Below are 23,882 nucleotides of genomic sequence, written 5' to 3' on the forward strand. Positions count from 1 at the left end.
TAGTCTGGGAGACGTGTGTGTCCAAAAAGCTGAGTGCACATGTCAGGGGTATGGAAGACAGATTCATTTCTATAGCACATTATTCACTTAGACGTTTTTGAGCACTTTGGCCCCGCCTCTTTTTAGGAGCTGTACAGTCAGTCTTATGACGAGATTGGAGTCATGTTTGCCTCCCTGCCCAACTTTGCTGACTTCTACACGGAGGAGAGCATCAATAACGGTGGCATTGAGTGTCTGCGCTTCCTCAATGAGATCATCTCAGATTTTGACTCTGTGAGTGACCATCCCGCGCCCCTCCTCCTGCCACAGAGCCAGCCCTTCCAGATTGCAGCCCAGGAAAGGCTGCAGAAGTCAGAGAGAAGTTAGAGAGTTACTCTGGCTGCTGTGTTTCCCCATAAAAGCCTGTCCGCATAACTGAGGGGCCTCTGCAGCCATCTGGAGAGGTTGGGTCCTGGGTGAGAGCCTGGGAAATCACCTACAAGTTTATAGGTCTGGCCAAAACAAGATCCTGAGGCCCCTCTGATTCCTCCTCCCCTCAAATTCAGATTCAGTAGACATTTATCAGGTAACTTGTATACCAGGGGAAATGCTTTTACATAGATGCTTACCCACCCTAGGGGACTGGCACTTTCATCCCAGTATTAAGGTGGTAGAAACCGAGGCTCAGAATATCAGTACATTGGCCCAGGATCATGTGGCAGATGTCGGCTGGATGAAGCTGTTACAGGAAAACATCTTAGATGTCTCGTGGGCTTGTTGTAAACAGGCAAATCTGTCATTTAGTTGGCTCATTCATCTCCCTTGACTGCTGATAGTTCTCTCTTCCTTCCTACTGGCCTCAGCTCCTGGACAATCCCAAGTTTCGGGTCATCACCAAGATCAAAACCATTGGCAGCACCTACATGGCAGCTTCAGGAGTCACCCCAGATGTCAACACCAACGGCTTTACCAGCTCCAACAAGGTAGCTAACCAGCTCAATGTCTAGAGGAGATGGGGCAAGAGAGAGGCGGCCTACACGGAGCACGTGGGAAATGATGTCAGGATAAAAGTAGCTGCCATTGGGCTTCCCTGGTGGCGCAGTGGTTGGGAGCCCGCCTGCCGATGCAGGGGACACGGGTTCATGCCCCGGTCTGGGAAGATCCCACATGCCACGGAGCGGCTGGGCCCGTGGGCCATGGCCGTTGAGCCTGCGCATCCAGAGCCTGTGTTCTGCAACGGGAGAGGCCACAACAGCACGAGGCCCACATACCGCAAAAAAAAAAAAAAAAAAGTAGCTGCCATTAAGTACTGTTGTGCGAAGGGGTCACAGACACACACCCAACTAGCACCACGTGGTGCAAATATAAAACCAGGTTTACGAGTTTAATAAGCAGAGAGAGGGGAACACACATGGCCCCCCACTGCTGTTCCACAGCTTAGGCAGGGCATGAGATCATTTATGCAACTGTGGCCATATTCTCTTTTTTTTTTAAATTTATTTTATTGAAGTATAGTTGATTTACAATGTTAATTTCTACTGTACAGCAAAAATGATTCAGTTATACACACATACATTCTTTTTCATATTCTTTTCCATTATGGTTTATTACAGGATATTGAATAATTCTCTGTGCTCTACAGTAGGGCCTTGTTTAACCATTCTCTATATAATAGTTGGTATCTGCTAACCCCAAACTCCCAGTCCCTCCCTCCCCCACCCCCGACCTCCTTGGCAACCACAAGTCTGTTCTCTACATCCATGAGTCTGTTTCTGTTTCATAGATAAGTTCATTTGTATCATATAGATTCCACATATAAGTGATATCATACAGTATTTGTCTTCCTGACTTACTTCACTTAGCATGGTAATCTCTAGGTCCATTCATGTTGCTGCAAATGGCATTATTTCATTCTTTTACGGCTGAGTAATATTTCATTGTATATATGTACCACATCTTCTTTATCCATTCATCTGTTGATGGACAATTAGGTTGTTTCCATGTCTCGGCTATTGTGAATAGCGCTACAGTGAACATCAGGGTACATGTATCTTTTCAAATTTTTCTCCAGATATATGCCTAGGAATAGGACTGGAGGATCATATAGCAACTCTATTTTTAGTTTTTTGAGGACCCTCCATAGTGGCTGCACCAATTTCCATTCCTACCAATAGCGTAGGAGGGTTCCCTTTTCTCCACACCCTCTGCAGCATTTGTTATTTGTAGACTTCTTAATGATGGCCATTTTGACTGGTGTGAGGTGATACCTCATTGTAGTTTTGATTTGCATTTCTCTAATAATTAGCAATGTTGAGCATCTTTTCATGTGCCTGTGGCCATGCCCTCTTAATGTTCTATACTTTCATAAGAACCGGGGAGCAGGAACTATCTACCCAGTTATGTAACAGTGAAGATGTCCAGGCTGGGGAAATGGTTTTGTTAGGAGGGAAGTCGTCAGCGCTCACTGGCTGACAGATTATTCTCCTGTTAGCTCAGCCCTGTGAGGCCAGCTGTGCTTAGCGCCAGAGGGAGAGGAAATGAACTATGGTTACCCTGGTCCCAAGGGCTGTTCTTAAAACATTACCCTAGGTTATCTCACAACTGTGCTGTACAGTCCTACTGCCATCTCCACTTTATAGATGAGGTTAAAGAAACATCTAGAATGGTCATCACTCTCAAGTGCTTACAATCTACTTGAAGAAACAAAATGAGGACAACGATACAAAATTCAAAGGCCACGTTCAGACAGGGTGGTGACACGACCCTGCCAGATGCATGGCAGACAGCAGCTGGGCTGGGAGGGATTTGCCTTCCCCACCATTTCTGCCCATCCTTGCCCTGGACCCAGAGGGACGCAGCTGAGCTGTCACAGTGACAAGTCAGAGCTAGAGAGGTCCCTGGCTCCCCTGTGGGAGGAAGTGCAGAACAAGGCCTGTACTAGCAGGTGAAGGGAAGGCAGGCGCCCGGCTGGCCCTGGCGCTCATGGTTGCTTTCTCGTGCAGGAGAAGTCAGACAAGGAGCGCTGGCAGCACCTGGCAGATCTGGCCGACTTCGCGCTCGCCATGAAAGACACGCTCACCAATATCAACAACCAGTCCTTCAACAACTTCATGCTGCGCATTGGTAAGGCCTCCCGGCTCGCCCACTCCTGCCGTGCTCCCCCTGGTGCAGGGGGCTTGGCAAATCAGGGAGGACGGGGCTTAGAAAGACCCTAGGCGTTTTGGCTGGGGAGGATCATACTCATTAAGCTGGAAGGGACCTTAAGGGTCTTTAGGTTGATGATCAAACTGAAAGTGCGATGAAATGGTCAGCCATCCCTGTCCCACGCTGTTTACAATGATGGCCTTCCTTCTCAATCCGGCTGGGACTTGAGTTTGTCTACCTTTCCAGGGAATCTTCTGTGCCTGAGGGCCTTGTGCACCTCAGTCCAGCCTGTTAGGATTCATGTCACCTGCCACCCACTACTGGGAAGGGGGTCTCGATCCTGGGCAAGGTCACAGGAGACTTGAAGTACCAGGTGTGTCAAGAGAGAAACTGGCAACTTCTGTACTAAATGAGTTAGCATATCGGGGTGGCTGACATTTACCGAGCACAGAGTGAGGAGGGTGAGAAGGACACGTGACTTCTGTCCTCCGGTAGCTTAGGCTTGACGAGGAGTATGTTACATAACTAGGAGCTTTGTGGTGGGAGCCAGGTGGCAAATTCTGTGAGAAGAGTTGGTGGCTTCTGAGATGGGACAGTGCTGAATTCTGTGCCTCTACCTCAGGCATGAACAAAGGAGGGGTACTGGCTGGCGTCATCGGAGCCCGGAAACCACACTATGACATCTGGGGCAATACAGTCAACGTAGCCAGCAGGATGGAGTCCACAGGGGTCATGGGCAACATTCAGGTACGTCCAGCAACAGAGCCGACCATGTGCTCAGATCCAGGGAGTGGAATCGGAATAATGCATGTTTTGCAGGGCACTACTGCCTCCTTTCTGTTGGCCCAGAACATTAATTTGGCAATGCTGAGATCAAGGGCAAGAGTGGGAAGAGATGCCTCAGTAAAACAGAGAAAATACTTCAACCCCATTTGCAAAATGTAGGTTTAAGTTCTGGATAAGAATATCCTGCCTCGGGCTTCCCTGGTGGCACAGTGGTTGAGAGTCCACCTGCCGATGCAGGGGACACGGGTTCATGCCCGAGTCCGGGAAGATCCCACATGCCGCAGAGCGGCTGGGCCCGTGAGCCACGGCCGCTGAGCCTGCGCGTCTGGAGCCTGTGCTCCGCAATAGGAGAGGCCACAACAGTGAGGCCCACGTACCACAAAACAAAAAAATGTCCTGCCTCTTGGTGTGAACCGGTGACACCTTGGGCCTCCAACAGCTCCCCCCAAAACCACCCTGATCTGTATCACTGGCTCTGGCAGGAAAGCTCCACAAGAAGGGCAAAGGGGACAGAAAAGCAGGCATACAAGTTGCCAAACAAGGCGACCTGTGGCTGACCTCCTAGGAGAGGAAGCACGAAGGTTACAGAGGGGCGGGCCAGGCAAACCCCACCCCCCAACCGGTACACAGGCTGGAAGGGGCCGGAGAAGAGCGCCGTGAGCCTGTGGACGGGGACCCTGCATGGGTACCACCGGGCCCCTCGGCCCAGGTTCACCCTCTAAGCCCACGCTCTCGGTTCTCCCTCTGCAGGTGGTGGAAGAAACTCAAGTCATCCTCCGAGAGTACGGCTTCCGCTTCGTGAGGAGAGGACCCATCTTCGTGAAAGGGAAGGGGGAGCTGCTAACCTTCTTCTTGAAGGGGCGAGAGAAGCCGGCCACGTTCCCTAACGGCTCCTCGGTTACACTGCCCCACCAGGTGGTAGACAACTCCTGAATGGCCTCGAGCCCTACGAGAGTCCACACGGGAGGGAGAGTTTATTTTCTGGAATCAAAGGCAGGCCTTGGGAAAGGACAAATGACCAAGTCCCAACATTCCCAAGCTGTTGAAGTGCACACTCACATAGACTTTAGGTTCATTTGTTTATGGATGTGTGGGCTCTGAGGGCGGCCATAGTATTCCTTGGTGTGCCTGTAGCTCCCCCAGAGAGTAGGGCTCTTGGGCATATAGTACTGGAATAATCCTTCCAGAGCCCTAGTTCTGACCAGCCCTCCTCCCCCAGAGAGGCCGTGGCCACTGTGAGCAGGAATGTACCAGAGGCGGAACAAGGCTGCTGCCTTTGGGCCCGGCTGGGAGCACAGGTGGGGCAGCTCTGTTTACGGCGAGGGCTGGCAGCGGCTCTGTCCCCAGCTCGAACTTGGAAGCCGTGCTTTTCATTCTGAAGACCTGCTTGCCTCTGTGGTCCGAGTTACGTGAAATGGGCCTCATCCTGATAATCTTGAAAGGTTCTTCTGGAACCCCAGTCACCTTAGTCATGAGAGCAGAAAGTGCAATATTTCCTTTTACCTGGTGGGAGGGAGGGAGGGAAAGGGACTTTATTTCTGAAAGAAAAATATATAAACAGATCTTCTACATTTATATTTTTAACTTTCTGTTAAAAAACTTTCCGATATTGCCTTGCCTTTTGAGCTCTTGCTATAGTCGCGTTTGCTACTGCTTTAAAAGAGAATTTACAGGTATTGATAAAGAACAAGACTGTTTTATTAAAAGCTTTATTCAGCTTGAATGTGATCATTGGGAAAATTCTGTTAACAGCCCTCACCTGAGAAGTGCTTTGCTCCCTCCCACACTGGTCCTCACCACGTGCCTGCAAGGCAAGAGCTTAAACTAGGACCTTACTCTCTTCTTAAGCTGCTTCTCTCTAAATGGTGGTCCAAGCTGGCTTGACCATTCCCCTGCGCTCCTCCCAGAGTTAGTGGGGGCTGCCACACCTGCAGGTTGCTGCATGGCCATCAGGTCTTGGCCTTGGGCAATACGGGTGGTAATGACTCCTATTTGTGACTGGGCGGGTGGGGTGGGGCGGGAAACGGGACAGGAGTTAAAACAGCACGATGACAGGTTTTTACATCCCAGCACTAGCCCTGCGTATACTCCCAAGCCAAGGAATAAAAAGCACCAGCAGAGCAGAGGCCATGGTTACAAGTGGTACCCTAACTAGACTAGGAGATGAGGAAGACACGTGTACAGCCAGGGCCTGGAGCTTGCAGGAGAGGGAAGAGATAAAGGAGAGGGGTCTGCTTCCCTTTGCAGTGATCCAATTATGAGACTTCTGATCATGCTTTTTTACTGCTGAGCTTAATACATTCTGTGCTCTACTAACATGTTCTAGGAAACGACATTAGATACATGGAACCCCGATTATTTTATCCATAGTACCTTCTCATGCCATATTCTTTGTAAAGCAGTGACCTAGAATATTCCATTCCAAACCAAAGATTAAACACACTTCCCTTAACTATATGATTCATGTCATATCATGAACCTAGAGTGTTCTAAGAACTTTCTTTTCAAAAGTCGCAGATAAGGAAAGTAAGGCAAAATTAACTTGAAGGTATCATAAAAGCTAGAAATACTCAATTGAATGGTACATACTCCCTTTTTCACAAAATGCCTTCTCTTACCCCACAGACCACTCTGATTTTCAGCTAAAACGTATGATCAAATCAATATCTCAAGAGAAGAGATACTCTTGAGCATTATAACAAGTGCCCAGGCAATCATGGAGAACTGTCTGAAAATGCCAGGGTCTACAGACTCAAACTTGTCCCTAACCATGCTGGTGAGGTGGGTGTCTGTTCTCATTGCAAGGATGGTCCCCGGGCAAGGAGTCTGAGCCTTTCAACAGTTTTCAGTTCCCAGGACCTTGCTTGCAACTGTGGTCAGTACTAGTTTACTCACTTCTGATGTGTTCCCAATGAAAATAATATTCTAGGAGACCAGGCTCATATCCAACTTGTCTCCTTTTCTTGCAAATGAAGTAAACACTTGATGCAGGGGCTTTGTAAAAAACAGATTTTCATGGGCTGCTCGCTGTTCTTCCCCTGTGGTGGATAATGCATCCGTCCCTAAAAAAGATAGAACCTATCAATCTCATTTAGTGCAACTGTAGGAATCAGAACTTGGATCACTAATATTCTGGACCCATGTAACTTTTTTTTTAATTTGGTCTGGAGCTGAGAGGGGCTTGCGCCTTACTGGTCCAATGAAATTTTGAGACCAGAAACTCTGCCCAGAGAAATCTAAAGCCTATGATGTGAAACCTGTGGCAGCTTCAAAATTTCTGCCTCCTAAAAACATTTTATCCTTTTTCTCATTATCGCCCATGTACTATGGTACATTTAATGAAAACAAAGTCACAGCAAATGTCTCAGCCATCCCTGAAAAATTCTCATTTAGAGAAGAGTCTCTGGAGAGCTAAGTATATGCTGACTTGTCATGTCTACTTGGTTTCACAGTGAAACGAGTCTTGGCTCTCTCCACCACGGTGACCCTATGACAGCCTCATTAGCTGTCTCTCTAAGAGGCGTCTCCAATGAAAACAAATCATAAGCTGAAAGAACTCTGGCGGAGTTGGATGGAGCAAAGGAGAAAGGAAAGCTAGGATAATTATGTTTACTACTTACAGAGAGGAGAGGAAAATTTGGTAGAAACAAGGAAGATATTCTTGGTATCTGTCTTCGTATTTTTCTGTTCATAGTACATAAACAGAAGAAAGTGTCTCAAGAGGCCCAGCTGATGTAGTCTATTTCACCCTGTTTCAATCACCCTGAGGAACCCAGGCATATTGTAATTTCTTCCTGGAGGTGTCCTTCCTCTTACCTTGATAAGTAACAGTGACGTCAGTTGGAAGAATTGTCGTGAGGTCCTTATACAGCAGTCTAGCACAAAATGGGAAGGACTGGCCTTCCGGCTCCGCTTTGTAAGTAAATGACAGCAAGTTGCACAGTGAGTTTCTCTGCAAGGGCCCAGCCAGAAAGGCTGCAAAGTCACTCTAATGGGGGTGAGGATCAAAAGAGACACAAAGTATATGACAATTACAACTCCAAAGGCAGTGAGTGGTTATGACGCTTCAAACATGTCTACCAAAAACAGGGCCTATTAATTCTCAGAGAAATAAATGAAGGACAGAGAAAGGCCTGAAAAAAGGACAAATGATAGAGATTGATAAGATAATTAAGAACTGGAAGCAGCCTAGAGTCTAAGTAAATGGCCAAGGGCTGGGGATACAGGGGAGATACTATTTCTGCCAAGAACTGCATTGACATATATATGGCTGAGATGCTTCATGTCTACATTCACGTACCAATTTAAGTTTATCTGACAACCAGACTACATATCAATTTAAGTTTATCTGACAACCAGGAGCTTCAGAGTCATTCCAAATGCATAAAGAGGTATAAGAGTCACTTATTTTAAGAGTCACTTATTCCCTATTTGCATTCATTTCCTGTCTACCTTTTTTTGTTCCTTTTTCCCTCAACCCTAAGCTCAACTGCAACCCTAAATAGAAGGTAAGCCAGAGCTTAGGCAAAGATGGAGAGTATTCCTCTGTGGTATTTCAAGAAACCATTACTCTGCTTTGCACCTATACCCAAGGTTCAGCAAGACACCCGGCACATAGTAGGTACTCTATAAGTTCCTGTTGAATTAAAAGTATAGCAACTGTACCCTACCACTTTGTGAGGCGAAGGAAGGGTCAAGTACAAAAGCTTGAGAATCGCCATTCATGAGTGAATAATCCCTTAACTGGTATCCATGCTTCAACATCATCCAGAGTTTCAACAGAAGAGAAGGTGAAAAATAGCTTGTATATTAATAAGAAACAAGCATTAGAAGGACAGTGGTCAAACTTCCGGCTCAGAGTTATGAAACATTTGAAAGTACATGTCCCTTTTTTTCCTTTTAAGCTTATCTGGGCTCACAAAATGCTTTATAAGATCGCAGATACCTGAAGTCGATCTGCCTGGTACTTCCTCCCAGAGTAAGCATTCAGGTACTCGCAGAGAGTGAACAGGAAGTGCTGAATATTAGTCTGCAAGTATTTTGCAGATATCTCCTCTAGGGGAATGAAGACTGGAATCGAATGGTGATGTATCTGAAGTGGTTTCTGCATGACAAGGTCCACAAAATAGGAATCCAGCAGATTCCCCTCAAAAGCAGTGCTGATGCAGACACAGACTCCTCGGCTGGTCAGTTTCCCACTGATCCCTGAGACAAATAAGACGATACCTTAAGAGATGTCAGGCAAAGGCAGTATCCTATTCATCTGTGCATCCCAGTCCCCTCAGCACTGCCTAGTTACATACATCATGGGCTCAAATGCTCGTTGAATGAATGACAACAGACTCTTTCTTCTCACTGACTCTGGCTCACTTTGAGTTGATAAAACCACAGAAGAATGGGGGGAAAGAAAAAGCATCCTAAATATTAAATTACTGAGGAAGAGATTTTGAACTTTTCAGTTTACCTATGCTTCTTTTTTCCTGAGTGTCAAATAATTTATGGTAGTCCCCATGTCTTCCCACAATCCTCTTATGATACAGATAATAGGTAAATAAATCCTCATTTTAATGGTGAAACAGAGACTTGAGGGGTTCAAACTATTTGACTGGTGGCATAAAGCAAGCCAGCAGTAAAGAAAGTTCTAGCACACCATCTAGCACATGTCAAATTGCTAAAAATGAACAGTCTAAGCCAGCCACCAATCAACCTTCTGCTGCACAAAGAGGCCAATCTTGTAGGTAAAGTTGCCTATGAAGAGCAGGCCAGCTCTGTGTGTGTATATTGAAGGGGGCAAAAGTCAATGTTCGTGAAGTAAGTCCAGGACTTATAATAAATCTTGCAAATTAACTCACTAGAGACAAGAGACCCAGATTGAAACAGGTCAGAAAAAAACTATACCTGTAAAACGATATGCCTGCAGAATGGCTTTCATGTTTTCCAGTTTTCTCTTCAAAATTTCTTGCTCAGTAATCTCTAATGTTTGGTCGGGTTCTACGTTGGTAGTAGATGCTTCAACCTGCGAGATATGTAGCAGATCAAACTGTGTACAAACAGGCATAATAGAAGTCCCATGCCCTCACCTACCTGGAAAAAATTTAAATGCAGAATATTTTTTTATTATATAATCGATCAAGAAATGCTACAGTGGCCAGCCACCTGGTGCTATGAATTCACAGCAGAGGAAGAATCTTGTGGGTTACAGTGCTAGGAATCAGAAGTAGAAATTGTGCTGGCCTGGACAACAATGAATTTGGTTGACATGGAGAGTACTGTGAGAGGAAAAAGAAAAGGATGTCAGGAAAGTCTAGGGTAAGCAAAAACAGCTGCGAGAGGCAAGGCTGGGAAAGTTGGTTTGGGTCAGACTGTGCAGGTTTTCAAGTGCCAGGATGAGAAATACTGACTCTAAGCCACACGCTGCGAGATATGGCCCAGTAGGAGGTATTGGACTAACTCTCCCTCTGAGACAACTACACAAGCTGGATCAAATACCAAAGAGGAATAAGCAATCATGCAAGTAAACAAACAGAAAATGGCCCGAAGGCACTGGAGAATCACCAAAATAGCCAGATTGAAGACTAAAGATAAATGCTCTGAAGTTAGCTGGGATTTCCTGAGGTTTTCCCCCTCAGAGCATTTGCTGATTTTTATCACAAGGCATACAGGCCAAATAGAAAGCTGCAGGCTAAATTTTGTAGCAGTCACACCATGCCAGGGAAACAAAAACTGGAGATCAAGGTTACCAGAGCAGCCTTCCTGTGGGTCAAACTATAGAAAAGGGAACCCAACATTCTGCATACAATTTGCCCTCCAGGCATTTGCCAAATCCTAAACTGCCTATGTGTGACTGGGTACTTAGAAACCAAAACAGAAAGAAGCTCCCGAAAGTTAAAAAGCTAAGCAGAGATTCTGGAGATCAGGGCCTGCCAAAGAAGAGGGATCTTGACAGATCTGTTCCCAACACACCCAAGCTTTCAAGTGAGGTCCCCCCGCCCCCCACCAAAGGACTACACCCTAGGAGTAAGGGCAAACCAGAAACAGACTACTTCAACTGGATTAAGGTGATATGCCCATATGCTATCTGCCTGTCAGAAAAAAAAATGAAATTCTTTCTGGAGGAAGAGAACATAGTTCAGAATCCCTATATTTTTTCATACAATACCCATCACTGAAAAAAAAAATTATGAAGCATATCAGGGAAGAGGAACAGACCTCTGAAAACCAGGAGAAAAAAGAAGACAACAGAAGCAGATCCAAAGGGATTCAGCTATTTGAGTTATTAGGCATAGTCATTAAAATAGATTAAAAGATGGAGAACTCACACCAAAGGGCTGGAATCTATTAAAAAGAGTCAGATGAAAATCCTAAATCCAAAAAAATACAATAACCAAAATCAGGAATTCAACAGGTTTAAAAGCTGACTGGACACACAGAAAAAGTAGAAAATAGGTACATTTTTTAATCTAGATTAAAGATATAAGACATAGGTCACAGTAAAACAAAACAAAAACTCCACACTTGGGAGCCCCAGAAATAAAGGAAAGAATGAGGCAGATGCATTATTTGAAAGACGCTGGCCAAATTTTCCAAATAAATGAAAAACAGCAAGTAATTAATTTAAGGAGTGCTACAAACACCAAGCTGGATGAAGAAAGAAAACCAATCCTAGCCACATTATGATACAAAACTGCTAAAACCCAAAGACAGAACCATAAAGCAGCCAAAGGGCAAAAGACACACTACATGCAAACAGTAAGACTAACATCTGACAAAAACTATGGAACTAGAAGACAATGGAAAAACGTATTTAAAGTATAAAAGAAAATAAATTTCAATCTATAATTGAATTCAATAGATTGAATTCAATCTATAATTGGGTCTGGGAAGATCCCACATGCCGTGGAGCGGCTGGGCCTGTGAGCCATGGCCGCTGAGCCTGCGTGTCCGGAGCCTGTGCTCCACAACAGGAGAGGCCACAACAGTGAGAGGCCCGCGTACCGCAAAAACTAACAAACAAACAAACAAACTCCTTTAAACATGAAAAATATAGTGAAATATGGCATTTTCAGACAAACAAAAATAGAGAATTTATTTCCAGCAAATTTACACTGAAAGTAGTATCAAAAGGAACTACTTACACTGAAGGAAAATAATCCCAGATGAAAATCTGAAAATGCAGCAAGTAATGAGCACTGAAAAAGGTAAATATATATATATATAACTCTAAAGGCATAGTGACTATACAAACAAAAGTGTTTCATACAGTTTTAAGTATATGTAGAATTAACATATGATAATAATAACATGAAAGGCTGCATGTGTGGGAAAGAAAGGATGTTAGAAGGTTCTGTAATTATCCAGAAAGTGGTACAAGTACTAATCTAAAGTATATTCTAGTAAGAAAAAAAAAGCATGTTTTGTGGAGGATAACCACGAAAAGAATGCTAAAAGCATGTATAATTAGAGAAGTGGAATAATAAAAAAAGATCAATCCAAAAGGTGGAAAGAAAGGACAAAAGAGAAACAAAGGACAAATAAGATAATAAATAATAACATGGTAGACTGAGATCCAGATATGTTAGTAATCATATTAAAAGTTCATGGACTAAATACTTTAATTAAAAGACAAAGACTGCCAGGCTGGATTAAAAATGTCTAACTATATGCTATTGATACTTACAAGAACAAGAGCTGTTGTAGTGATACTAATATTTGACAAAGTTGACTTTAAGAAGTTTAACTAAAAGAAAAGGGAACATTTCATAATGATAAAAGTTAAGTCAACCAGGAAGATATAACAATCCTAAATTTGTTTGTACTTAACTATACAGCAAAATGGAATGAAAGGGAAAAAAATGTACAAATCCACAATTACAGCAGGAGATTTCAACACATTTATCCCAGTAACTGATAAAACAAGTTGACAAGTAAATTAGTGAGGATATAAAATATCTGAACATCATGATGAACATATCTGGTCTATCTGATAGAGAGAATACAGTACCCAAAAATGCAAAACCCACATTTAATGCACATGGAACATTTATTAAAACTGACCACATGCTGGGTCATGTTCTTTGATCACAATGGAATTAAGCTATAAATCAGTAACTAAAAAAATTACTAACAAATCCCCCAATTTTTGGAAACTAAGCAATATATTTCTAAAACAAACCTATGGGAAAAAGAAGATATTACAATGGAAATCAAAAATATTTTGAGGGGGGCTTCCCTGGTGGTGCAGTGGTTGGGAGTCCGCCTGCTGATGCAGGGGACATGGGTTCGTGCCCCGGTCCAGGAAGATCCCACATGCCGCGGAGCGGCTGGGCCCGTGAGCCATGGCCGCTGAGCCTGTGCGTCCGGAGCCTGTGCTCTGCAACAGGAGAGGCCACAACAGTGAGAGGCCCGCGTACCGCAAAAAAAAAAAAAAAAAATATTTTGAGGGGCTTCCCTGGTGGCGCAGTGGTTGAGAATCTGCCTGCTAATGCAGGGGACACGGGTTCGAGCCCTGGGCTGGGAGGATCCCACATGCCGCGGAGCAACTAGGCCCGTGAGCCACAACTACTGAGCCTGCGCGTCTGGAGCCTGTGCTCCGCAACGAGAGGCCGCGATAGTGAAAGGCCCGCGCACTGCGATGAAGAGTGGCCCCCGCTTGCCACAGCTAGAGAAAGCCCTCGCACAGAAACGAAGACCCAACACAGCCATAAATAAATAAATTAATAAACTCCTACCCCCAACATCTTCTTTAAAAAAATAAAAAAAAAATAAAGTGTTACAGATAAAGTTAAGTCTCATCCTTTAAAAAAAAAAAAAAAAAATTTTGAATTGAAATGATAATGAAAACATGATATACCAAAACTTGAGGGATATAGCTAAAGCCATGTGCTATGAACTGAATGTTTGTGTCCCTCAAACTTCAGAAACCTAACCTAAAGCCCAATGTGATGGTATTTGGAGGTGGGGCCTTTGGGAGGTGATTAGGTCATGATGGGGGAGCCCTCATGAATGGGATTAGTGCCCTTATAAAAGAGATGCCAAAGAGCTAGCATGCCTCTTCTGTCATGTGAGGTTACAGTGAGACCACAATCAAAGAGGTAGTTAAGTCCTCAGACACTGAATTTGCTGGTGCCACGATCCTGGACTTCCCAGAATCTAAAACTGTAAAAAATAAATATTTGTTGCTTATAAGTCATCCAGTTTATGGCACTTTCGTTATTGTGGCCCATATGGACTAAGATTCTATGCTTAGAGGGAAATTTATAACCTTAAACACATACAGGAGAAAAAAAGACTTTAAAAACAATAAGTGTTCATCCCAAGAAGCTAGAAGATACGCCATGTACACTGACTGGAAGACACAATACTATAAAGATTTCAATCCTCTCCAAATCGATATATAGATTCAGTGCAATTCCAATCAAAGTACAGGAGGTTTCTTTTTGGAAACTGACAGCCAATTCCCAAATTTATGTGAAATTCGAGGGGCCAACAATAGCCAAGATGATCGTGAAGAAGACCTAAACTATAGGTATCAAAACTTTCAGTAATAAACCTCTGGTACTAGCACAAAGACAAACAGACCAATGGCACAGAACAGAACCCAGTAACGGGCCCACAGTGGACCCAAAGACCCACTGCAATACAGTGGGAAAAGAGTGGTCTTCAAGAAGTAGTACTGGATGAACTGGATATCCATATGGAAAAAAACAAAAGAAGTATGACCTCTATTTCACACCATACACAAAAATCAATTTCAGAGGGACTGTAATTCTGAAAATAAAAAGTAAAATAAAGCTGTTAGAAAATAACACAAAATATCTTCATGTTCTTAAAGTTAGGCAAAGATTAAAAGGAAACAAGAACGGCAAGCAAAAAGTCAGATTCCTCAATCAAACTTCATTAAAACGAAGACTTTCTTCTCATCGCATCATTAGAGGGTGAAAAGGCAAGCCGGTCTTTAAAAGATGATCTGGAATACAGATACACAACAAAGAACTCACATCCAAAATGTGTAAAGAATTCTACAATTTAATAAGAGATATACAACCCAATAAAAATTCTGCAAAAGTCTTAAGAAGTTCACAAGAGAAGATTTTCAAGTGTCCAAACAGGTACTTAAAATCATCAGTTATTAGGCGAATGCGAATTAATCCACAATGATTTACTCTCACATTCTAGAATGACAAATTTCTAAAACTGGCAACACAAAGTATTGGTAAAGACGCAGAACAATGGAAACCTTACACACTGTTGCTGGGGATGTAAAATTGGTACAATAACTTTCAAATACTGTTCGACAGTATTTACTAAAGATAATCTGCATACCCTGTGACCCAGCAATTCAATAGCAAAGTATATATTTTTACATCAAAAGACAGGAACAAGAATGTTCACAGCAGCATTATTCTTAATAGCCCCAAAGTGAAACAACCCAAATAACCCAAATGTCACCAATAAGTACAATAAGTAAATAAATTGTGGGATATTTCTTAAACGGAATAATTATATAGCAATATAAAAGAATGACCACAGCATGCACCAATACGGATGAACCTCACAGAGAGAACATTCAGCAAAAGCAGCCCGACATAACAGAGTTTATACTTTTTAAATTTATGTAAAGCTCCGTAACAAGTAAAACCAATGTACAGTAACAGAAACCAGAATAGCAGTTACCTTGAGGGAAATGACTCGGAGGATTTAAGAGGGAGACTTCTGGGGTGCTGGTAGTAGTCTACACTTTGATCTGTGTGGTACTTACCAGGGTGTGTTCGTTCTGTAAAAGGATCTTCAGATTTGTGCACAACATATATACACATATGTGTGTATGTGTATACATATATATATATATATATTTTTTTTACTTTAATAGAAAAGGAAGGGGAGAGGGAGGAAGAGAAGAAATGGAGGAAAGGGGGAAAAGGAAGAGAGGGAGGGAAGATAAGAAAAAGAAGGCTGACCTTAACCCAGGAGCAATGAATAATTAATTACTGACACTTTGAGCAAGGAAACTTGTAATTTAATGAAGAATGTAGTGTTTTATGAAGATTTTCTTGGCTGTGCGGAATTTATCAGAGAAGTATAAATACCAGAAGAAAACGAACTAGTAGATTGCTGCAATAATACCGCCATCTAAATCACCTGGTAAATATTTAGGACCCATGTGGATAACACGTGCTCTACAGCAAGGGGTGGGGGAGGGGCACAAAGACAATCTAAAGAAGAATTTGACAGGTTTTACTAACTGAACCTGGGCTAGAGAGAAAGCTGAAAAGAGGGAAAAGTCAAAGTTTACTGTGAGGTTTCAGGTTGGGTTACAGAAAGATGGTGCTAATGACAAAAGTACCAATGACTCAAGCCTGGCTGAGATTAAGATAACAGGCTCATGTCTATGAGGGCAGGTTTAAGAGACTATTATGAAGAATTCGCCTGGCCCATCAGTAATGCCTGCCAACTGTTAGCTGGTATTGACATTAGCCGACTCTACAGGTTTGATCACTTGAGGGATCAAGGACTGAAATCCATCCAGTAAGACCACAGGTAAAACATATTACACAAATTTGCTAATTCCCAGATCATGTTTGTTTTTTACACTCTAGGAAAGCCTGCCAACGTCCATCACCCTTTACTCACTCTAGCTTGATGTTGTTTCACTTCAGCCCTCAGCTTATCTCGCAGACGTCTCAGTTCATGAATCCTGGTTCCAAGAGCACTTTCCACTGCCTGTGCGCTCTGTGGCTCTTCCAGTTTTTTATGGGATCTGCTCACTTGAGTCTCTAGTCTTTCCAAGTGAGCTAAAACACCTGAGGGAAGTAAAAAGGGAATTTCACAAGAAGCTAAGGATTTCTAACCCCAGGAACAGGAAGCACTTCAGGGAAGAACAGAGGGTGACCCTTTTTCCAGAACTCTGTGGTCAGCTAAACTGGAGACGTTGCCAACAATTTATAAAACAAGAGGAGCTCACAATAGAAGTCAATGATCATCAACCTCTTAGGCCGAACACTGACCTACAAGCAGTCCCTGACCAAGACACTGTTCAAAAAGGGCATCATCTGAAAATGGCTAATCTCAGTCATCTATGATAATAGTGACCCAGAGGAAAACAGGGTCACCAAATTCAGACTCTCTCAGAAATTGTTTTTTTTAATGCAGAATTGTTTTTTTGGGTTTTACGCATGTTTTCCCAAAGTGCTAATGCATAACTGGATTTAGACGTCCACAGAGGCTTGAATAAGTACTCTGAAGCTCTGAAAAGTATTAGGAGCATAGGACTATAAAGGCACACACTGAATATTACCCACCAATATTACTGGGTATCAGACAGGAAAACAAGCTCACCAACAGATAGAAATTCAGAGGCAATCTCAGATCCTAAGAGACTGACTAAAGACCAATATAGTAAAGCTCACAGTTTCATAATGCTAATCAACTCTAGCAGTGAAGCATTTGTGAACATTTCCTACATATTAAGACACTTGTGGGGCTTCCCTGGTGGCACAGTGGTTAAGAATCCGCCTGCCAATGCAGGCGACACGGGTTCAAGCCCTGGTCCGGTAAGATCCCACATGCCGCGGAGCAACTAAGCCCATGCGCCACAACTACTGAGCCCGTGTGCCACAACTACTGCAGCCCACGCGCCTAGAGCCCGTGCTCCACAACGAGAAGCCACTGCAATGAGAAGCCCGCGCACCGTAACTAGAGAAAGCCCGCGTGCAGCAACGAAAACCCAACACAGCCAAAACTAACTAAATAAATTTATTAAAAAAGAGACACTTGTGCTAGATCCTTTACTTGCAAAGCATGCAAAGTAAAGCATTTATTTAATATTTCCTACGCATTAGGCATGTGCTAAATGCTTCACTTGAAAAGCATTAAAAGAATTACTTATCTAATTTCCACAGCCACCACCACAATGCTATTATTCATCTCCATTTTCCAGATGAAAAAACTGAGGCAGAGAAAAGTAAAATAACTTGCCCAAGGCCACAGTATTTATAATGGCAGAGCCAGGACTCCAACCCAGGTCTGACCAATACCAGTCACTGCCTCTTCCACGGGAGTAATGCATAAATGGCTCCCCCGAAATCCTGGGAAGAGTAAAGAAAGCTCATTGGCTAGAACTGTAGCTCTGAATATGAACGCTTAGCATACTTGGAATGCAACCTATTGGTCTAAAAAGGGATAAGAGCCTAGAATATGTGAAGTAATTTTTCTTGCTCCAATGATCTTAGCTGCCTGTCCCTTTAAGTCTTCAATGTTAGTTCCTTTCACCATCCTGCTCCCAAACAGCACACTCGGTTAGAGGAGGAAAGGACTTTCAACCTGCGCGTTGTTTGGGCAGCAGTAGTAAGGGGGGAAAGGCGACCCTTTGAATACCTCCTCTGGACTCGCCGTCTTGACTTAGAGTATTCGCCAGCTCCATCTCCTCCTCAGATTTCCAAGAGCCTTGCTAGAAAGCTGTCCAAGCCCCAGTAATAGGGCTGTCCTTGGAGACAAAATAAAATGGCAAGAATCGATTCACATTCAGACAAACCTAGAGGGCAGGCACACGCAACGCAGGTACGCACCCGTGCGCCCCGGACACCCCAAGTGTCGTCGCTAGGACCCCTTCCCTGACCCGCCCGGTCCGCTCCCCGGGTCCGAGCCGGCGGTGTCCACGTCTACTCCCCGCCCCTGCGCGCTCCTAAAGCGCGGCGCCTCCGGTTCCTCCGGGCTTCCTTGCACACGGAAGGGGCTGTAAGAATGCCGTTCAGCTTTCCACCCTGTCACGGTCCCTTCCGCCACTGGGTCTTACTTTCCCTTATCTCCTCTCCTCTGGCTCACTCAGGCCAGGGCCGAGAGTTCCCGCTTACCTTCAAATCCAAGCCAACCGGTCCCAGCGTGCTTTGCACTCCCGCCGTACAAAAACATGGCAGCGCTCAAGGCCCCTCCCTGATCCCGGCATGCATCGGGGGATAGGCCTGGCCTTTCAGTTGTGCGGGAGGATGGCGGTCGCTGGCGCAGAGCCGCAGATACTGGTACAGTACCTGGTGTTACGAAAGGATCTATCAGAGGCGCCGTTTTCCTGGCCAGCGGGCGCACTGGTAGCACAGGCCTGTCACGCAGCCACCGCGGCCTTGCACATTCACCGGGACCACCCACACACGGCCGCTTACCTCCGGGAGCTAGGGCGCATGCGCAAAGTGGTCCTCGAGGTGAGGCCCGGGCGGAGGGGGAGGGGCCCTGAGGATATCGAGACCGGAAGAGGGTGTGGTCTTGAGTCGGAGGGCCTAACTTCATGGAGTGGGTGTGGCATTAGTGGGGAGGGGTGTTTGACTTACAAGTTTTGGTAAGGTTTCTGGGGCTTGAGCTATTGCCCAAGGAGCCTTACCTTGACTGGGCGGGGCCTGACGGTGTGAAGAGTGGACATCGGGCCCGTTATAAATGCTTCCCGCACCCCTTCGGTCTTACCTGCGTCCCTCTTAAACAGATGCCTGTGAGGGCGGAGGCTGGTGGAGCGACACCTGCCTTTCTACCTGTGCACTGCGCCGGCCTTTTAATGGCTGCGCAGAAAAGTACTGTCCTTAACCCTCTTCGCAAAACCGATCCAGAAGGGTAAGGACGCGGGGTTCCTTATTGCAAGTGAAGTCAAACTGGAGCATTTACCTGGTTCTGACGCCAAATTATTTGAAAATAAATGTGAACCCTAGTATAATTTGAACCTAGCATCAGAGGTAAGGTTCTTTTTACAGATAGCCAAACAGGTCTTACCCTTACCTTCTGTCAATTCTGCCTCTAGAAATGTATCCTAAGAAAATAGCAAGATGCACCCAAAGAGCGTTGTACAAGAATAGGAGCATTTTATAATAGTAAAAAAAGTGGAAATCACTAAATTTCCAGTACGATGAATTGTCTAAACTTATGCCCTTATAATGGATTATTACGAAACTAGCATAAATCATGTTTTGGGAGCATATTTACCTGGCATGGAAGAGTGCTCATGATGCGATTCTAATTGAACTATATATTCTACATACAAAGTGATCCAGATTTTGAAAGTAAGAACTAAGAAAATATATCCAAATATTAAGTAGTGAGTGGGTAGTGGAATTTTGGTTATTTTGTAATGTTTCTCTGTTTTTTTTTAGTTTCCTACATTAAGCACACATTTTATAATGAAAAAAATATTGCTTTCATTTTAAAGCAATCTTCTCATAAAATTTATTTATTTTAATAAATAAACCTGGGGTGGAGGGGTTGGGTAATTCCTTCTTGGCCAGCTGGCAAAAGCAGATCATTTTTCAAGAGAAAAATTGCTGTTGGGTAATGAAACATTAAACTGTAACCTGTAGGAAAATGTCTTGAGAGTCTATATAAGTAGGCAGAAAAGAAACATATAGCTTTTTCCTTTAGATTCTTTTTAAAGGATTTTATAGGAAGGCTTCAAGAAATCATGTAGTTCAGACATCCCCCACTCCCTTGCTTTCAGGCAGATAAAATATTTACCCCTTTTCTCAGATGAGACATCTGAAGCCCACAGAGATTAAGTGACTCCTCTGAATTTAAAAGACATCTCATGATTCTGTTGTTAGCTATGACTCAAGAAAGGGACGTAGGAGTCACCACTGATTAAATAAAGGTGGTGCTGTAGCCATAAAGACCAATAAAATATAAGACAGTGCCAAGATTAACTCCATTTACGGGGTGCTTTGTGTCAGGCACAGATCTGAGCCTGATTTCATTGAACCTCACTACTACTAGGAAGCATTATCATCCCATTTTACAACGGGGACACAAAGGTTCAGCTAAGTCACATAACTTATCAAAGAGCACACAAATCAGCAAGTGGTAGAGCAAGGGTTTGGACTCACTCTAACTTGTACTGTGCTGCTCCTGGTGCTGAAGAAGGAGGGAGGGGAAGTCAATGCATTCTTCTTCCGCATGCCCAAGGGACTCATTAGATTAAGAGTGGCAATCCCGGCATCCTCTAATTTGATCAAGACAAACCTCTAGTTTTCTTAGTGGCTTCTGCCTACAGGCAAAAAAATATACCTTATGCAACGTAACACACTAAGTATCTTTATTTTCTGAGTGATAGCTATACTATTTGCTGTAATGGGATTCAGCATGGGTGATAAAGATGATGAGAGACAATTTCAGAAGGACACTAGAAAATAGTTTGCCCACGCTTGAGTTAAAAACTGGGAACTATCCTGGCGGAAAGAAAATCCTTCTAGGTTTGTGTGGACTAGGGTGGAAGTAGGAGGGAGGTGGGGGTGATGTGATTTTAGAAATCCTTCCAGTAGTCAGCTCTTAAAGTCAGAGCTGGCTGAGGGATTAGGGATGCTGTTTAGGCACCAGAACTAGAAAATGTGTAGAGCACAATTACTGACAATGCAATCCCACCCCCACTCCCACCCCTTCAGAGAGTGAATGGCAAATGGAGCAATGAAGCTGTTGTTTCTAGAGACATGCTCTACAGTTCCTTCTTTGGTGGAGCTGTTCCTCCAGTTTCAGTTAAGAGGAGCCCCCCTCCATCCTTTTTTTTTTTCCTTTGCCTTTTGTCACTTACCAAATGGGCTTTTCAGTCTGCGTTCTGCTCCTTGTAGGCCCCAGATGAGACCACCTTAAAGTTGCTGGCAGAGACACTGCAACAGAAGAACATTGACCACAAGCTGTGGGTGGAGCAGCCAGAGAACATCCCCACTTGCATTGCACTCCGTCCCTACCCCAAGGAAGAAGTGAACCAGTATTTGAAGAAGTTCCGATTGTTCAAATGACTGAAGTTATCAATTGCTTTGATATGTTTGAATATCAGCTGGATCCAGAAACTGCACGCCGTCCATCCCTAAGCACTGTGTACTCCTTTCAGTGGCAATTCCCTTCCCTTTAAATTATGACAGTTTCTTGAGGGTCAAAACATGTTCATATTAAAGTTGTCATTAATAAGTATTTTTAATTATAAGTTCAGATGGGGAAAGTAGGTGAGTAGCATTATCATCTATGGGTCATTATCAAATAGAAGATTTGGTTAGACTCCTATATAGGGATCAAGGAAATACCCTTACTTTTTTGTTAGGAATAATAGAGTTCTTCCAGTTACCCAGGTTTAAAACTTTTCCTTTGAGTTCCCTATTTCTTACTCACATCCAGATATTGTAATCATTGAATCTTGGACACCATCAACTTTAAGATACACCATTATTTTACATGTTGTTAAGAAAGAAGAAATGCTGCCAACTGAGGCATGTAATTTCATTTCAAAGATGTTAAAATGTATTTGATTTAATAAAATATGTCAAGTACTACATCTACTTCCTTATAGTTTCCAGTGCCACCACCCTGAATCAGGCTCTCATTTCACTCACGAGTGTCCCACTGGTCTGCTCATCTAGCGTATCCTGGTTACAAGGCAGCAAGCGTTCTGCCACCAGGTTCACGTATTGATAGGATCACTGAGCACCCTTTTCACTATAGGCTCCAACTTGCCCAGGAATAAAGTCATGATTCCTTAGCTTAGCCCTCAGGCCCTCCACGTTTATATTTCCTACCTACCTTTTTAGGTGAATCTTCTATTCCCTTATCCAAACTTGACGTATCAATGAAGACTCCAGTTGCTGCCCTCTAGTCTCTGGCCTGGGAGTCGAATGTTAGTACTCTCCCCCTTCCTTTCCTGCCTCTGGACTGAAACTTTGTGGCTCAAGTGCTATCACTGTCACAAAGTCTTACGCAGCCAAAAATGATAGCTCCCTTCTCTGAACATCTATTATAACACTGTTGAGTGCTTAAAATAGTTCTATAAACATTTGGAGACATCTACTGAAATTGTTTGGACATCTGTGAAGCGAAGTTTATAAAGGGTCATTTGTTCAACAGATATCTGTTGCATGTCTACTGTGGCAGGCTGTACTAAGAGCTGAGGATACAAAGATGGATAAAAGTTTTCGCCCTCAGGTAGTGAAGAATCTAGTGAGAAGACAGATATATAGATATTAATACAGAGAGAAATGTACAAGGTAAAATGGGTACACTTCTCCCCACCCTCTAGATACCAAGACTGCCAAGCTACTAGATAGGAAGATTTTCCTTTATAAGAGATGGTCACTTGAAACTAGGAGAGTTGATAGGGTCTCCCAGGGAGAACTGGTAGAGTGCTAAGGGCAGAACCAACCCCAGGAACCCAAGTGAATAGAGTCTCAAGGGGGAGAGGGCAATCAAGGGCAGCACAGAATTTCACTAAATAAGAAATGAAAACATTTAGCAATTGGGAATATGTTGATTAACTTGGTGAAAGCAGTTTAAATAGTATATGAGGTGGGAAGCAGATTGGAACCTATGGACAAGAATGGGAGGGGAGCTAAGAGGTGGGGACTATTTTAAGAAGCTTGAATGGGAGGAGAGAGGACAATGGGGGCTGGAAAGGTGAATGCTGGGTCCCAAAGGGGAATTTTCTTAGATGCTTGAGCAAGTTAATAGGTGAGAAGGAGAAGGAGAAGAGAGACTGAAGTTACTAAATGGAATAACTGAGAAGGGAGACTGAAGTTACTAAATGGAATAACTGATAAAAGAAGTTCAGGAAAAAATGAGAAGAGGTTGGGGTCAAGGGCATAAGGAAGGACAAGCCTTGAACAGAGAGAGAGAGAGAAAACTTTTCTGAGACTAGAAGAAAGGAAGTGGGGAAAAGGTATGAATATACATAAGTTTATAGTGGAAGAAATACCTGTTGACTTAATTTTCTTCTACGAAGCGGGAAGCACATAGCCTTTCACAACACTGAACAAACTTACTGAGCACTGTATTACACGGCATAACATAGTGGTTAAAGTTCAGACTCTGGTAGCAAACAGCCTGAGTCCAAATCCTGGCTCTCATATATTTCAGCTGTGTGAACTTGGGCAAGTCACTTCACTCAAGTTCCCTGAGCCCCAGGACCTTCATCTGTACAACAGCGATTTACAGGAGTGCTATGTGGATTAGATGTGTCTGTATGTACAAAT

General features: G+C 43.7%; 3 protein-coding genes across 4 annotated transcripts in view; 2 read left to right on the forward strand and 1 right to left on the reverse strand.

Annotated features, from left to right (window-relative positions):
* ADCY3 (adenylate cyclase 3) overlaps nt 1-5,406 on the forward strand; it is a gene marked incomplete at its 5' end in the record, with an annotated part of 90,713 nt that extends 85,307 nt beyond the window's left edge. For both annotated transcript variants that reach the window (XM_079721136.1, XM_079721137.1), the window contains 5 exons: nt 127-273; nt 843-962; nt 2,982-3,102; nt 3,746-3,870; nt 4,660-5,406. In XM_079721136.1, the coding sequence (XP_079577262.1) occupies nt 127-273; nt 843-962; nt 2,982-3,102; nt 3,746-3,870; nt 4,660-4,842 (696 nt within the window). In that variant the 3' untranslated portion in view covers nt 4,843-5,406. The remainder of the gene's footprint in view (nt 1-126; nt 274-842; nt 963-2,981; nt 3,103-3,745; nt 3,871-4,659) is intronic.
* A 1,428-nt stretch (nt 5,407-6,834) lies between these two features.
* On the reverse strand, nt 6,835-18,328 carry CENPO (centromere protein O; the record flags this gene model as incomplete). The annotated part of the gene is made up of 6 exons (XM_079721287.1): nt 6,835-6,971; nt 7,726-7,897; nt 8,855-9,114; nt 9,808-9,925; nt 16,540-16,709; nt 18,283-18,328. The coding sequence occupies 6 exons, from the start codon at nt 18,326-18,328 to the stop codon at nt 6,835-6,837; spliced, it is 903 nt and encodes a 300-aa protein (XP_079577413.1).
* Nucleotides 18,329-18,785: 457 nt separating this feature from the next.
* PTRHD1 (peptidyl-tRNA hydrolase domain containing 1) lies at nt 18,786-21,665 on the forward strand (the record flags this gene model as incomplete). Its single annotated transcript, XM_079721288.1, has 2 exons — nt 18,786-19,100; nt 21,495-21,665. Exons 1-2 carry the CDS (start codon nt 18,849-18,851, stop codon nt 21,663-21,665), a joined length of 423 nt encoding a protein of 140 aa, XP_079577414.1. The 5' UTR covers nt 18,786-18,848.
* Between the last annotated feature and the right edge of the window lie 2,217 nt (nt 21,666-23,882).

Source organism: Hyperoodon ampullatus, assembly GCF_949752795.1.
Source record: "Hyperoodon ampullatus genome assembly, chromosome: 15".
NCBI classification, from domain to species: domain Eukaryota; kingdom Metazoa; phylum Chordata; class Mammalia; order Artiodactyla; family Ziphiidae; genus Hyperoodon; species Hyperoodon ampullatus.